This window comes from Neovison vison, chromosome 2, assembly GCF_020171115.1.
Source record: "Neovison vison isolate M4711 chromosome 2, ASM_NN_V1, whole genome shotgun sequence".
Classification (NCBI taxonomy): domain Eukaryota; kingdom Metazoa; phylum Chordata; class Mammalia; order Carnivora; family Mustelidae; genus Neogale; species Neogale vison.
Window position 1 is genome coordinate 182,483,019 of NC_058092.1, and position 17,707 is coordinate 182,500,725.

The 17,707-nt window shown below is 36.1% G+C and overlaps 1 protein-coding gene across 3 annotated transcripts in view; it reads right to left on the bottom strand.

Moving 5' to 3' along the window:
- Positions 1-1,456: 1,456 nt before the first annotated feature.
- HERC4 (HECT and RLD domain containing E3 ubiquitin protein ligase 4) overlaps positions 1,457-17,707 on the bottom strand; it is a 117,405-nt gene continuing 101,154 nt past the window's right edge. For all 3 annotated transcript variants that reach the window (XM_044239628.1, XM_044239627.1, XM_044239629.1), the window contains 6 exons: positions 17,305-17,471; positions 16,607-16,673; positions 14,018-14,100; positions 8,524-8,707; positions 3,770-3,872; positions 1,457-2,122 (listed from right to left, as the gene is read on the bottom strand). In XM_044239628.1, coding sequence (XP_044095563.1) covers positions 1,914-2,122; positions 3,770-3,872; positions 8,524-8,707; positions 14,018-14,100; positions 16,607-16,673; positions 17,305-17,471 — 813 coding nt within the window. In that variant the 3' untranslated portion in view covers positions 1,457-1,913. The remainder of the gene's footprint in view (positions 2,123-3,769; positions 3,873-8,523; positions 8,708-14,017; positions 14,101-16,606; positions 16,674-17,304; positions 17,472-17,707) is intronic.

Below are 17,707 nucleotides of genomic sequence, written 5' to 3' on the forward strand. Positions count from 1 at the left end.
CCTGGGTGGCTCAGTTGGTTAAGCAACTGCCTTCGGCTCAGGTCATGATCCTGGAGTCCCAGGATCCAGTCCCACATCAGGCTCCCTGCTTGGCAGGGAGTCTGCTTCGGCCCTCCCCCGTCTCATGCTCTCTCTTTTCATTCTCTCTCTCTCAAATAAATAAATAAAATCTTTAAAAAAAAAAATTTGTTCAATGAAATCCATCTGTATTAATCCAAAGTGACTGCTATTTCACAGATCAGCTACATATAGCATAAAGGTTACTAAAGAAAAAAAATAATCTGGTACATACACATGAGTTTTTGATGTGAACAATCACTACCCTCAAGAAATGGATGCACAGGGAAACAATACAAAATGAATTTTCAGAGGGAGAGTGCTACTTTGAAAGCTGAATTACTATATGTGAGAATACTGCTTAAGTGCTTCCATCTATATAAAAAGACACAGATGGCTTACCAGTGGCAGTTTTTAAGTTAAACTGGAAAATAGAGGTCCACAATCCCTTCTCCAAAACCCTTGGGCTCATTTGCATTTTTGAATTCTGAATGTTAACAGATTTTTTAAAGCACCCCAAGGTGTCTGAGACAGATTTAAGATCAAACACACTAAAGTAAACCTATTAACATTGCCACAGTAAAATGTACAAATAGTCCCATTTAATACCATAAACAATAGCCTCAACAATTCAAATCAAGTTCTGCTGCAAAATGAGGTAACACAAATTTTTTTCAGAGTTGTTTCAGATTTGGGAACTATAATAGCTAAGAAAATTTGAGACCTCTGTAAAACAGTTTTGAATGGCAAAGGTAATAATCCAAAATCTAAAAGACCTTCCCTGAGACACTGAGGAATTTTGAATCTTATATGAGAATCACTGAAAGGGTAAATATTAAACCAATAAATCTTTATTACTTAAACAATTTTCACGGCATTTTAAAAAATAAATTTAAAAAATAAATATTTGCATATAGCAGAAAGTCACATGTGTTGCATTAACTCACTGTTACAGTTAATCATAGGAGATAACTAAGCATCAGCACCATAAAAACTGTGTTAAGATTTGTTTCTAAAAATTCAAGGAAATAGTCTAAAGCACTGAAAATTCTGACTAAATACCAACCTGCAGCATCAGTAGTTTTTGGAAGCTATAAGCCAGTGGTTGGTGCTCATAGGAGCCAGTTTCTATTCCTGGCAGCTGTAGGACAAAGTTCTTCCAGTACTGAATATTAAGCTTTCTGACAGCATCTCCAGGTTCACAAAAGGAAAGAACCACAGGTTATTTAGGTAATTCCTATCTCTAATTTAGATTTGCACAAGGATATTTATTCTCGTAAAAAAGCAAAGACTGTGTTTCATCATGCTAATTTTTTGCTTTTATAGATTCTCAGAATAAGATTTAATCATAATTGTTAATCCTTTTAGCTCAGTTGAATTACAACCATAGAAACTGTACTGGTATCAGAACATAACTATTTTATTACAAAACTTAACATTATTTACAAAATGAAAAAATAATCGAATGACTATTGCAGGCCAAAGATAAAGGTTTTTCACTCAGTGATTGAAAATTAAGCAACATTTCCATGCACTCACACACCAGATCATTTGTGAAATATGCAAACTCTTAAAATTCATGTTAGTAAAACTTCAATGTATTCACAATGCTTGTATGTTTATTGGAAGATGGCAAAAAAAAAATCCATGGTTCTGTACAATAAGCTTAATATTAACACAGTTTGTTCATTTTCCTTTAATATTTTTTGGCTTTCATGAATACTCAGAGCATTGAACATTTTGCAAGTAAGAATTATAACAGTACCTCTGTCACCTTGCTGAATTCATCACCACAAGAAAAACACAAATAATTAGTTTAATGCTTTTGCAATAAACTGATTAGTTAGTATTTCCAGTTAAATTAAACTGAAGCCTTCATTATGATCGATTGCTTGAATCAGTTTAGAGCGTAGAGTTTCTTTATCTTTGTACTTTGGAAGATCCAGAAGATTAAAACAGGTATGAGAAACTGGGAGATATTCCTCGCCACCTCCTGTTGACTGGATGACTAGTTTTAGACTCTTCATACCAAGAATAGGAATGCGATCACTACCTGTCAAAAATACTAACAAGAAAAAAAATCATTCAGCCAACCACTTTTATCAAAACATAGAGTACCAAGTTATTTAGTACAGTCACCATGGCAAACCTTTATATTATTAACGTTTACTCTAATGCGGAAGCATGATTTTGGAGACATACTAATTATACATCCAGACAATATTTTTCCTTTAGAAGTATAATCTTAATGTTAGCACACAGAATATGCTTAATAAATATTTGATGAATAAACGACTACTTTCCTTGACAAAACATTTGAGAGCCATTCTTTTGGGAATAGCCATTTAGTCTATACATCAAATATAAAATGCAGTTTTTTCAAACTGCAGTTTTGATTATGATTCCTTTTTCAATGTTTCTAACATTTTTTTAAAGATTCTATTTATTTATTTGACAGAGAAAGACACAGCGAGAGAGGGAGCACAAGCAGGGGGAGTGGGAGAGGGAGAAGGTGGCTTTCTGCCGAGCAGACAGCCCAATGTGGGGGCTCGATCCCAAAACCCTGGGATCAGGACCTGAGCTGAAGGCAGATGCTTAACGACTAAGCCACCCAGGTGCCCCAGTTTCCAACATTTTTGAATACAAATTTATAATGGACAGCTAAAACTCAAATCACTTAAGAAAGACCTGTCATCCTTAAAATATACAAATTCAGCCAAGCTTATTTCAGCTGTCAGAAAAAGATTAACAAAAATATTCTTGACAATAGCAGGAATATCAAAGGGAGTGTCATTTCCTGATGAATGGATAACTAAGATGTGAGACAGACAAACACACAATGGAATATTATTCAGCCATCAAAAAGAATGAAGTCTTGCCATTTGCAAAAAATGTGGATGGAGCTGGAGTATATCAGGCTAAGCGAAGTAATAAGTCAGTCAGAGAAAGACAAACACCATAGGATCCCACATGTACGTGGAATTTAAGAAAGAAAACAGATGGACATATGGGAAGGGGGAAAAGAAAAAAAGAGAGAGGGAAATAAGCCACAGTGAGTTTAAATGACAGAGAACAAACTAAAAGTGGAAGGGAGAGGTGGGTGAGGGATGCGCTAGATGGGGGAGGGGTATGAAGGACCTCACGAGCACTGGCGGCTGTATTTAACTAACAAAATCACTGAATTCTATGCCACAAACCAATATTGTGCTCTATGTTAACAAAATTTAAATTAAAAAAGTAACAAAATACAAACACAGGGAGTGTCATTTCAATGAGAATATACATTTAACAGATTAAAGACACACTAATTAGGTTATAAATGAGTACAATGTCCTACAAAAGTTCTATCTTCCACAGAAATTCCCAAAGTTTTGATGAAAAGGAAAAAGAAAAAAAAGTCAAAAGAAAAAAAAAAGAAAAAGCTATCCTCTAGAAACCTTTTTAGAAATTCTAAAAGAAACTACAACTCTAGTTGATTGTAGTCAATGTTAGAGTTTGTTTTCATTTGAAAGAACCAACTCTATTTGAGGCAAACTGAATGCAGCTTTCAAAATAAGAATGCAGATAAAAAATTTACTCTAACTGAAAATTAGAAACAGTACCTTGGAATGATAACATCTTATCCAACAAAGTGGTCAATTAATCCATGAAAATAAGTTTAAAGTTAATTCCATTTCCCATAAAACATACAGGACTAGTTAGAAATACTTACACAGAAATTGTTTTTTCTTTTCCAGTGGTAATTCATGAAATACTTCCCAAAAAATTTTTATTGTTGGATGTTCTGCCCAATACTCCCCTTTGTATTCTGTATTCTAAAAACAACATAATCTTTTATTAATATTAAGTGATCCTAGTTTTGTCTCGAATCTGACAAGTTTTATGTGGTAGTCAATTTCCACAATGGCCCCTAATGATCTCTGCCTCCTATTGCTCATGCCCTTCCTTATGCAGCCCCTCCCACAGCATATAGGCCTGACTCTGTAATCATCAGGATATAGCAGGTATGAGAAATACATGACTTCTGAGGCTAACTCACAACAAACTCTGTGGCTTCAACCTCTTTGATCATTTACTCTGGGGAGAACCAGGTGCCATTTCAAGAGGACACTCGAACTGTAGAGGGAGGGTCATCTTGGTGAAACACTAGGCTTTTAGCCAACAGTCTTTTGAGTGAGCCATCTTGGAAGGTAATCTATCCTTAATGAAGTCTTCAGATGACTAAAGCACCAACCAGTATCCTGACTGCAATCTCATGAGAGACCCCTAAGCTAAAAACACCCAGCTAAAGCTGTTCCTGAAATGCTTGCCCGCAGAAAAGTGGGAAAATAAATGTTCACTGTTTATTTTAAACACTAAATTTTGGGATAATCTGCAGCAGTGGAGCTAGCGTACTTCTCTTTTTAAAAAAATGCCAGCACTAAGAAAAGGTGAGGAAAGAGGAGAGAGGGAGAGCAAATCTTCACTGTAAAGTGTTCTTTAAAATCTAGGTACAGTTGGCCTTAAATTTTAGTTCTCAGAAGAACCCTCCAACATCAGGGCCTTTAGACACACTGTTCTCTCAGCCTAGACCTCTTAGCCACATCCTCCTCTTTCCTTTGTTCGTCAGGCCAATTTCTATTTATACTTTAAGACTCAGACTAAAGGTCACCAAATTCATTCACTGATTCATTCAACAGATACACAGAAAGTTTTAGTCAAAATGTGGAGCCCTGGGTAAACTGCAGTCAACCAAGTCCTTCCTTACCTTGTAGAGACTACCATCTACTGAGATGCCTTCCCAGATTTGTGTAACCTAGGTTAAGTTCCTCTTGACATACTATTCAGTGAACACTCTTTCTTTGTATTCATCAGAGTTAAATTATTTAATGTCTACCTTCCTATTACAGGGCAAAGATCATGTTTCAGTCTTATTTACTGATGTCTCCCTAATCTCCTGCACAGTACTCGCTATCCACAGTATTAAATAAGTATTAAATAAGTATTTGCTAATGGGCTGCTTAAAATTTTGGGCTCTGTCTATAGCCATGATTATCTCAATGATATCTTGAAATCTACAAAATACTTGCTATTTGTAAACATTTTTGGAGAAAAATGGCTGAAATTCTATCAATTAATGAATTAATGAATATGAATTATAGTCTGTGAGCATGTTAGTGGGGAATGAAAGGAGGATGACTAAAGTTTTTTTTCTTTTTTTTCAAAACCTCTAAATAGTTCTGGGGAAATGTGTACACAGTCCTGATGAAAGAAAGAGCATTTAAAAGTCACAAATCATAATCACTGATATTATAATGCATCACATACACAATGAAAGAAACCAAAGTATACTAAGTACACTAAAGTATGCTAAACTATCAATTTCTATCAATTATATCTTCAAGCAAGGTTTTAAGTACTTACTGAGTGCTCCTCTAGGCTCTGGGAATATAGCAGTGAAGAAAGAGACAAAATCCTGCCTTCATAATGCTTACATTGGCCGGGGGAGGCGGGTAGGAAGAAGCAACAGACAGTGAAGACAATTGAGTAAAATTTATGTTAGGTCAAATTCTAAGAGAAAGTAAAGCAGGAAAAGCAGAGAGAGAGAGAAAGAGAGAGAGAGAGAGTGTGTGTGTGTACACGCTCAAGTTTAGATGTTAGCCAGTAAAGGTCTCTGAGAAGGTATAAGGACATAAAAGGAAGTAAAAAGCAAGAGCCCTTTCAGACTTATCAAGGTGAAAAGAGTTCCAGGGATAGGGAAATAGAAAGGTCCGAGACTGGCTCAGCAAAGAAGCTGTTAAGGCTGAAGTAGTGTAAGTGAGAAGAAGAATAATAGGAGAGGAGGCAAAAGGGACAAATTATGTAGGATGTAAAGTGTGATGAGAGGCCACTGTATCATCTTTCATTTTAGGGTGACTGGAGGTGGAATCCACTTCCACTAGGGTCTCCTTAAGGTCAGTACAGCTTTCTTCTCTTGAGCAGATCAATTTGACCAAAAAAAGAAATCTTCAATCTCCTTCCTGGAGGATTTAAGCTTGCCTATCAGCTTTCCTCAGTTCTTCCTGGTTTCCTAGATTCTGTGGCTCTCCCTACAGTTGTCTTTTGCTGTGTAAGAGAGAGAACCTGAGTAGTCTAACAATCCCTTAAATTAGCTCTGAAGTAATTCTACTTTTAGCCTAACCATTCATCCTGCCACCACAATAACATGATGTACCAATTTCTGAGCCTTTTAGAAATTTTAGGGTGTGAAATGGGTTGCCTCTTAAAAACCCTGCCCCTCAAGAGGCTTAGAATTCAATTTTCTTTGCTCTAGTCACTCATCAACTCATCATCCATGCATTTTCTGTCTTCAAAAACTTTTTTTTCTCTTGTTAATGGTATTTTTATATTTTCTGTGTATTTCTACCTTTATTCCTTTATTGTCATTCTAGTGAGATTCTGGAAAGGAGCAGAGAAAAAGCATGTTTATTATAGTATGTTTAACTAACTAGAAGTCCTAAATATTTTTGAATTTAAAAAATGTATTCCCTGAATTATTAAAGGTTAAAACTGGCCTTTTCAGGTGTGTGTCTAGTTCTGTGAGTTTTAAGCACATGTAACTCGTGTACCTACCACCACAATCAGGACATGAAACACTCATTACCCCAAAGAACTCTTTAGTGCTACCCTCTCCTGACACATACCCACTCCCACCAGCCCACTTCTCCGTATTTTTGTCTCTTCACAAATGTCATGTACATGGAATCATACAGCATATAATCCTTCTTCACACTGCGTAAGGACTCTGAGTCATCCAAATGTCACATGTATCAGGAATGTATCCCTATTTATTGCTTAGTATTCTACTGTATGGATAGACCCTAGGCTGGTTTATCCATTCACCCACTGAAGGACACCTGGGTTTGTTTACAGTTTTTGACATGTTTGCAGATTTTTAAAAACACAATTAAAAAAAAAATTGTGGTAAAATACCTGTAACGAAGTTCACCATCTTAACCCTTTCTAAGTGTACAGTTTGGTGGGAGTGAGTACATTCGTGCTGTTATGCAACCATCACCACCATCCATCTCCAGAACTCTTCATCTGGCTAAACTGAAACTCAATACCCATTAAACAATAATGCTCCGTACCCCCTTGTTTATAGATTTTGTATGGACATAACGTAATACCTTAGAGAACTGCTAGCTCATGTGGTAAGTGCATATTTAACTTTATAAGAAAATGCCAAACTGTTTCCAAAGTGGCCATACCATTTGTATTCCCACCAGCAATGTATGAAAGCTCCCAATGCTCTGTATCCTTGTTAGACTTACTGTATTTTGGGATGTTAGCTAACTTAATAGGTGTTGTTATGTATCAAACTTTTTAAAATTATCTGAGAGAGTGAGTGAGAGAGAGAGAGACAGAACAGGAGCAGGGGCACAGGGTAAGAGAGTGGGAGAAGCAGTAGGGAGTCCAATGTGGGGATCAATCCCAGGACCCCAGGATTATGACCATGAGCCAAAGGCCGGAAGCCTAACCGACTGAGCCACCCAGGTGCCCCATATCAAACTCTTACTGCAAGAACTGTATCAGGTGTTTTCTAGATTACAAATAAGAAAAAAATTATTTTTGTGTGTGTGTTGAATTTTTAAAAATTCACATATAATGTATTATTTGCTTCAGGGGTTCAGAACAAAGATGGAAAAACTTGTAAGTCAAATTGCATACATCTTTCTCAAAGCTGATATAGCCTAGCACTTTTTATTCAATGTTTATCTGAAGAAGTATCTGAGAATTCTTTGTACAAAGAAGGAAAAGAAAAAAAGTTGTTTAAAAATTCCTAATCTTCTGGGACGCCTGGGTGGCTCAGTTGGTTGGACGACTGCCTTCGGCTCAGGGCGTGATCCTGGAGTCCCGGGATCGAGTCCCGCATCGGGCTCCCAGCTCCATGGGGAGTCTGCTTCGCTCTCTGACCTTCTCCTCGCTCGTGCTCTCTCTCACTGTCTCTCTCTCTCTCAAATAAATAAATAAAATCTTTAAAAAAAAAAAAAAATTCCTAATCTTCTTCCTAAAGATCCCTTTATTGGTTAAGACACTAGTGATGAAGATCATGAATATTATTCACTCTCTGCTAAAAAATTTAACATTGAGAATAATCAGGAAAAAAAGAAACAACGATCTTAAGCAATGTGAGTGCTTTTCAAAATGGTTTTCCTATGATTGGGCAGAATGAAAACTCAGTTTAGCTGGACTTCCATCTGACCTCTGTCATAAATGACATTTTTCCATACAAAAACTATCACTACCCCAAATACAAAAATGCTATCTAATTCAATTACAAGTAAAATTCATTAATTGTGGAGGAAGAAGGGTACAGGGTTTTCCTGTAAACAGGACAGTAATAGTGTGAAATGGAAAACAGTGAGAGGGCAATTTTTCCACCAATAGGTCATATTTTCCTTTTGCTTTTCTGTTACAACAATTCATAGATTTGTTTTCCCCTACCTTTTCCAGTTCCTTCCAATCATAATTTGTATTTCCAATAACCATTGCTTGTAGTTCATTTGGCTGGAAGAGTTGAAGAACTTTTCCTCCACAGACCTTATGAAAGCCCGCATGAAAAGCATCAAACAAGGAAGCCACTGATTTATTGAATATGTAATCCACATAAGCATCAACAAACTCCTGCCTAGAAATGAAAAAGCACACATGGCAAAGAATATAAAAGTTGTTTTTTATAGAGAATAGATACGTAGTCTCATTAAAAGTTTGAGTGCTCCTATACAGTTGTTACTTATATTTAAACTGAAAAAGTATGACTAGGATTCTAAGGGGACAAAGTCTTTGCAGAGGAGTTAATTATTCCTTCTATACAAAAATCCAGTAGTATCTAGGATGCATGTAGACTTAATCTATCATTCATAGCCTAATGTAAATGAGGCTATTCCGAGGTAAAATGTTATTTCCTAATGGGAAGAATGATGACACAAATGTCTATCAAAATATATATATATTTTTAAGATTTTATTTATTTATTTATTTGACAGAAAGAGACACAGTGAGAGAGGGAACACAAACAAGGGGAGTGTGAGAGGGGGAAGCAGGCTTCCCACTGAGCAAGGAACCTGATGTGGGGCTTGATTCCAGGACTCTGGGATCATGACCTGAGCCAAAGGCAGTCACTTAATGACTGAGCCACCCAGGCGCCCCCAAAATAATTTTTCAGTACTCACAAACTGTTGAGATTTATATGCCACCACTCCACATGTATCTCTAAAAAGATTCATCTGTTAAAAATATCAGGTGATTTAAAAAAAATAGCTTTGGGATTCAGGCTATTAGCAAACAACAGTCTGCTTTTCCTCAGGGTTCAAGGATCTGAAAACATTTTTTTTTTTTTTTAAAAGTAGGCTCTATGTCTGATGTGGGGCTTAAATTCATGAGCCAGAGATTAAGAGTCACGTGCTCTCCTGACTAGGCAAGCCAGATGTCCCAATAAAATTTATTTTAAAAACTAAATACCAAAAGGGTTATTAAGCACTCTTTTAGGATTACAAGCACAGTTTTCTTTTCAAAACTATGTGCATATACATACATGTACCCATACACACATAAACACTTCTGATGCTTTTTCCTGCAAGGAAACTATTAAAAAAAAAAGAAGTCCTCTTTACCTAATAATTAGCACTGCAGTTTACTCAATTTGTTCTGTTAGCCACAAATATTTTATGCAACTATCTAATCAAGCAAATAATGAAAAGGGGTGCCAGATGATTTCAGTATTTTTTACTCCTGTCTTCCAAATTAAAAAGGATAATTCTACAAATGGGAATACTGGCAAATTCAGTTATCTTAGCAGTTATAAAATTATTATAAAATAGTTCCAAAGTGAATTTATTTATTTATTTATTTTTACTTATTTGAGAGAGAGAGAGCATGAGAAGGGGAAGGTTAAAGGGAGAAAGCAGACTCCCTGCCAAGCAGGGAGCCCAATGCAGGACTCGATCCCAGGACTCCAGGATCATGACCTGAGCTGAAGGCAGTTGCTTAACCAACTGAGACACCCAGGTGCCCCAAAGTGAATTTAAAAAGAGGAAAAAAATGTTAAAGGAGGCCACTGTAATATAAAATTGGGTGGGCCTAAGGAAAAATCAATAGCATATGCTATTTGGCTCTGATGAAAAGCAGCAGGTAATTCTGTAATGCATAATTTTATAATTCATCTAATTGGAAAGTGAAATTTATCTGTACCAGTTAAGGGCCTTAAACACAAAAGGCTAAATTATTTTATGTGCTAACATTTTTACCTTCAACACTTTTATTATCTAAGTAGGAATGGTAATACAAAGATAAAATTCTTTAAATTGTTTCTAAACTAGATTAAAAAAACTGAACAAGAAATTTAAAAGCAGGAATAAACCTATCTAAATCACAAAGTTTTTCAAAACCATTTTTTTAAAAGGTTAGAAAAACCTAAAATTTTCACATTATTTTAAAAACAGCTTTATTTTTAATCAAAATAAGACATATGCACAGTTTAAAATGTCAAATAGTAATACTCCTAACAGCCAACATTTACTGAGCACGTACATGTGCTAGGCACTACTCTAAACATCTTAGAATTACTGCCTCATTTAATCCTCAAAATAGCCTCATGAAATAGGTACAATTTAACATCACATTCTACAGAAAAGGAGACTGAGGCATGGAGACATTCCTACAGTTAACACAGCTTCGAAGTAGCAGAACCAGGATTATCACCATTTGGATCAAGTCCCTTGCACAGCCAATAAGCTAGCTCTAAGGAATTGTAACACAGTAGAGAATGAACCAATTTTGTCCTGCACATTTAGAAATTTCAGATACTCGAAGGCAAATTCTTAACTTTTTGCTATCCCTTCTGATATTTACCTTCAAACTTCAACAACCTAATTTTATTGTTATTCCTTAATTTTCAATTTAAAATATAATCTAATGAATTGATTATCTACTGTTGGAAGGTGAAGATTTACATTTACTTGGCCCATTCTCACTTTGTTTCCCCCAAAGCTCCCATTACAACAATTTTGGTTCATTATTCACTAAAGTTAACATTTTTATGATTATAAATATTGTTCAGAATTATGCTAGAGTATTTTAGGGTTACCTGCCTTTTCTTTTTTTTTTTTTTTTTAAAGATTTTATTTATTTATTTGACAGAGAGAGATCACAAATAGGCAGAGGCAGGCAGAGAGAGAGAGGAGCTCGATCCCAGGACCCTGAGATCATGACCTGAGCCGAAGGCAGCGGCTTAACCCACTGAGCCACCCAGGCGCCCTTACCTGCCCTTTTTTTTTTTTTTTTTAAAGATTTTATTTATTTATTTGACAGACAGAGATCACAAGGAGGCAGAGAGGCAGGCAGAGAGAGAGGAGGAAGCAGGCTCCCCGCTGAGCAGAGAGCCCCATGTGGGGCTCGATCCCAGGACCCCAGGATCACGACCTGAGCCGAAGGCAGAGGCTTTAACCCACTGAGCCACCCAGGCGCCCTTACCTGCCTTTTCTTAAAAAGAACTTCTGCTTCCCTAATTTGCTACTTCATCTCTAACTTCAACAGAAATGTTAACCTCCCTTAGACTCATTCAACTCTAGGAAGCATCACATAAGGGAGCATCAGTTCTATTTTTCTTCTGGAGCCTTCCATCCTCTTGATTTCACCCACTTTGGTTGCTCTTCCTAAACCTACACACTGCTGTTCCTGCAGAAGCAATCCTCTTTGCCTCTCTTCTATATTGGATCCTATGTGTGTGTGTGTGGGGGGGGTTGGATCATGTGTCTTTCTCTTTCTTGGTTTAATTCCTTGTTTGGTGGAACATTCTCCTGTAACTTCTTGTGAAAACTGCACTGGAAGTACGTATCTGAGACTCTGGATGCAGGAAGATGTTTTAATATACACTGACATACTTAACAGATACAGAATTCGAAATTAAAAAGTAATTTTTTCCCAGAATTTTGATCTCCTAGCTTCAGTCTCATTCTTTAGACATTTGATGTTATTCTGATTCTTAATTCTTTATATATGGCATACTTTTTTTTTCCTGGTAGATTTAGGATCCTTCTTCCCCCTGGGGATTTTGAAATTCTATTTTGCCTTGGTATGTCTCCCCCCCAACTCTTTTGATGCTTTCAATTTTTTTTTAAGATTTTATTTATATGGGGGCACCTGGGTGGCTCAGTGGGTTAAGCTGCTGCCTTCGGCTCAGGTCATGATCTCAGGGTCCTGGGATCGAGTCCCGCATCAGGCTCTCTGCTCAGCAGGGAGCCTACTTCCTCCTCTCTCTCTCTGCCTGCCTCTCTGCCTACTTGTGATCTCTCTCTGTCAAATAAATAAATAAAATCTTAAAAAAAAAAAAAAAAGACTTTATTTATTTGACACAGAGAAAAGAATCACAAGCAAGCAGACAGACTGGCAGAGTGGGGGAGGAAGCAAGCTCCCTGCCGAGCAGAGAGCCTGATGCAGGGCTCAATCCCAGGATCCTGAAATCATGACCTGAGCCGAAGGCAGAGGCTTATTAACCCACTGAGCTACCCAGGCACCCCTTGATGCTTTCAATTTTTTTTTAAAAAAAATATTTATTTATTTATTTATTTGGCAGAGAGATCACAAGTAGGCAAAGAGGTAGGCAGAGAGAGAGAGAGGAGGAGGCAGGCTCCCTGCTGAGCAGAGAGCCCGATGCGGGACTCGATCCCAGGACCCTGAGATCATGACCCGAGCCGAAGGCAGCGGCTTAACCCACTGAGCCACCCAGGTGCCCGATGCTTTCAATTTTAAAGGCATGTTTTTTAAGGTATGTCATTCGATTCTGCAAGTTTTTTGATACCATTTCTTCAACAAATTTCTTTCAGTGATTTTTTTTTCCAATTTTTAATTGAATTTTTGATACTTAAAAGTGAATAATTTTTAATCCATATAGATAAGAATACTGATTTCAGTTTCTTTTGAAGTTTTGTTCTTCATCCTGCATTGTTTCTCTTTCCTTGGCGTTCTTCTCAACTGTTTTGGTTTTTCCTTAAAGGGCTATCAATCTTTGGCTATCCATTCGTATTTAAAAGTGAGGCAGTTTATCTAAAAAATCCTCCAATATACAGTGCCGGGGGTGGTGGGTGGGGGGTGTAAATCAATCTACTTGTTTTCAGTTCTGTCTTTTAACCACCCTGTGCCTAACTGTATGCAAATCCAAAGTCGTCTCCCCGCCCACCCACCAGCATATCCAAAGTCCCTTTAGTTCAATCTCCCCAGAAGATAAATTTTCAACCATCTGCCCATACTGGAAAGGTGAAGTTGCCAGGCTACTGTACTAATTAAAATGGGTTTTTGTGGGGCACCTGGGTGGCTCAGTGGGTTAAACCGCTGCCTTCGGCTCAGGTCATGATCTCAGGGTCCTGGGATCGAGTCCCGCATCGGGCTCTCTGCTCTGCAGGGAGCCTGCTTCCTCCTCTCCCTCTCTCTGCCTGCCTGTCTGCCTGCTTGTGATCTCTGTCTGTCAAATAAATAAATAAAATCTTTAAAAAAAAAATGGGTTTTTGTTTTTTACAACATTAATCTTTCTGTCTCCAGCATTCCCCTAAACTCCATATACCTTCTAACATCTTTTATTCTCAATGCCCAAGACTTTGGCAACATAAACTGGCTGTCTTCTTGGCTCCTCCCAGTCCATCTTATGTTGCAGCTTTCTCTGGTTGGCTGAAGTTAGTTACCCTGTTTTCTAGATTTCAAAAATGAGTTTGTGGATGTCCCCTCTCCCTTCTCTTTGTTTTGCTTGTTTATGATCTTTTTATCCCAAACTTCAGTAATGTCTTAAAGGGATTTCAGAAGCAAAAGGCAATTACTTCCTTACTAACCATTCAAAAAGTAAGTTTTATCTGAGTAAAAACTTAAGGTTGTGACATGTTTCTATATACACAAGAAAAATGCCTATGGAATCTTATTACTACCACTGATGCTGCTATAATTCACTTACCGATTTTGTTTGTTAACAGCTGTGTCTGCACCATTTAGAACCAGCTCTTTCACTTCTGTTGCACCAAAGTTTTCAACTGTGATCTATTAATTTAAATTTTTAAAAAAAGTCAATGTCAGACTCAAAACTTATTAGATTTTAATAACCTATTATTATATTCTACCTTTCTCTCATTAAATATAAGAATAAAGCTCAGGTAAAATTCTGCTACTACCATAAGCTTACTTGTGAATTCTGCATAAAGTCGTAACTAGAAATTTTCATCCTCTGTAGTAGTGTGAAATCCTACTGTGACTAATTAATTACAAATTACCAAGTGTTTGGTTAGTTAACAACAGGAAACTGAGTATTTATTATATGCAAAACTTTTTTTAGAACAATCACTGTATTAGAAAGGATGTTTTCTTTGTACACATGACAGAAGCTAAGTGTCAAAATGTATGTAGCCCAGACCAGCTTTGCATTCTTCTCACATGACAACCACTACTATGTACGTATTCCTAATATCTACCTTGTTTGCATTCTTGATCACAGGTGATTTTTCTAGTATGCTATTAATTGGATTTATAAGGATAGTCAATTATTTTGAAACTTTTTATTTCCCTTACTAGTCTGCTAATTTTCCTTTTAATATTACCATTCCCACCTTTGTATTTTTTCTTTCTAGTCCCTCTTTTTGGAATATTGCCCTCTTCTATTAGAACATTTTTTTTTAAGTACCTGCTATCTAGAAAACACTGTGGTGGTAGTGGGATGATAAGAGATGAACAAATCCCTGCTGTGGAGTAGATTATCCAGTTAAAGAGGAGAAATGTGTTATGTAAACAACTTTGTATAATAAAATAAATGCCATAATAGAGACATGAACAAATCACTATCAGACCACAGAAGAAAGCACACTCACTTCTAGGTGAAGGAAGTATGAAAGACCTCAAGAGGAAAGGTCATCTGAAAAGAACCTAGAAAGATGAGTCAGCTCTCAAGAGATTGAGAGGGGAAAGGATTTCTGACTGAGCACAGAAACTGGATAGGATACATATGTAAGTAAATATCAAGTTCTGAAAATGTATGGCCCTAAAAAATAGGAGGATAAGGTATGTGAGAGAGTATGTGTCATGTGATAAAACTCAGCATGAACAGGGGGACAACATAGGTTATAAAGAAAGTCATATTTACAAATTTTTTTGAAGCCCATTATAGAGCTATTACTATGCAAGCAATGAAGAGCCACTAAAAACTTCTGGGGAAGAAATGGCAGTGAGAAGGAATGTTTAAATTACCATAGTTCTTGAATATACTAACCATTCACAAACGTGGTGACTGATAAATTATAAATTATATTGTTTGGAACCCAATGTATCAGCCCACTGAGATAATCAAAAAAGGTTTAAAGGTAATTGATACTGCTATAAGTGAAACTGAGTTGAAGAAGTAAACCAATGGAAAACCAACCATTCAGTTGAAATGGGGAACTAAAAATTTGATAGTAAACAGAAAAAGTCCAAGGAGGACCTTTATCCTTGGGGAAAAAAACTCTTAAAATAAATTCATCTATTTCATCTTAAATCTACCTAATTTTCTTCCAACCGTACTATGTGTCAGTTCTTAAAATGATGAAAAAATGGGTAAACTTTTTGAGGGGGCATGTAGTATTTTTGGTAAAATTGTGTGATAGCAGAATCCAGTATCTGGCAGACTGAACCTCAGTATCATAAAGAAGACTATTTGGGGGAGAAAACAAATATACTAAGCTTTTAAAATGAAAAGAAAAAAAAAAAGAAAACCAAAGGTTTTACCATTTTCCCAAGAGTTTAATTTTAATAGTCAGATCATTTCATTCTGAGTCCCTTCTCATAATCCTTGCTTATTTTTTCTTCTTTGTCAACAGTCTACATCTGCCAGATCCTTATTTGTCAATGGCTTGGCATTTGGATGGGTAAGTTATTCACCATCCCCTTCACTGCATTAACAAAATTCTGTATCTTTGATTTGCAATTTCACTTTTCAAATAACATTCCAAAATATTTGCATTTTTACTGTGGTATGTCATGTCAAAAGTAAGACAAATGGTCAAGGACAAATACTAGTGTGAAGCAGAAAGGGATGTCTGAACAGGAATTAATCTTTTAAGTGGTAAGTTTATTACTGAATATTCTATATATAATAACCTTTGCTTCTCTAAACACTCTTATAATTGTAGACTCAAAAATGAATACTTGAATAAAGAGGTCCTCTTGTATTTGTAAAGGATCTTTAGCGTAATGATAGAGCACTAGGCTCTGAAGTCACAGGCTTGGGTATAAATATTATTTCTGACATGTAATGATTGTTTTCAGTTTTCTTCATCTGTAAAATAAGGCTAATAATACTAATCTCATAGGACTGTTATGAGGATTAAATGAAATAATGTACATACCGTGACTAGCATATAGTTAATGCTCAATAAATGTTAGCTAAAATGCGTTAAGAATTCCACCCATAAAAAAAAAAAAAAAGAAAGAAAAGAAAAGACAACCCAAAACCTGTAAGGCACAGCTGTTAAATAAAAGGGATGATGAATAATCAGGCTATTCTGTCTTTCTATCTTACCGTAAAATTAAGACAAAATGTTTCCTCAACATCATCTTCTGGGTAATCCAGTAACTGCTGCATGCTTCTGCAAAATAATACACGTTTCTTTGACGTGAAACATTATTGGGTATTTTGACTATTTTGGTTATGAATAAATACAAATTTCTCATTCATTCTTGATAAAATCCTTTTATTAATCTGTACTTTTATATTTGTTCAGATGGTAGATATACAATGGCTACCTAATGAACAATTCCGAAGGGGGGGGGAAATCACTCTAAGGTCTTTATCTCTTCTTCTGAATACAAAGGCCATTTATCCACCCATTTTCAACATTTGTTCTTACTTATATACAATTTTTTCCATTTTATTTAATAAATAAAAAGAAACTTTACATACTCCAGCTAGGAATGAAGGTAATCAAAAGTCCAAATAAATCATTTAACTACTCTCAGCAAACATTACCTTCCTAAGTTTATTACCTGATATTTGCAAAACACTGTTCAATGACTAAAAATTTAGCAAATGGTTTTATACATATTAGTCTTTCAGTAGAAAATTTTGGATCTGGGTAACACAAAGAGTTCTCCAATATCAGAAGGGCTTTTGTTTGTTTTAGAAATTGAACAAGAACAAAACACAATTATTCCTAAAAGGAAAGCTTTCTGTACATTTCCCGTTCCCTATTAAAACCCTTGTCACTTTTTGTAACTAACCTTCCAACATCAGGTACTAGTTCCTTCAAATCATCCAAGGATGGCTTCTTTTTTAGCAGTTTCTTATACAAAGCCAAAGGAAAATGGAGGTCCACAATAGTAAAATTATAAATTGCTAATCCACAGATAACACCAATCAAGTGGAACAAATCACTGTCTTCAAATGTCTAAAGATAACAGAAAAAAAAGCAGAAAGATGTGTTTTCTCCAAGTTTTAAAATACTAAATTCTTCTGATGACAAAAACACATAGTTGTAATAGAAAAATTTGAAGATATAGGAGTAAGTACTGAATAATAACAAGGGAAAAGCTCATTTTCAATCACATCTCCATGGGATAGTATCACGATTAGCATTTCTGCACATTTCCATCCAATATATTTCCTTTTTAAAAAATATTTTAT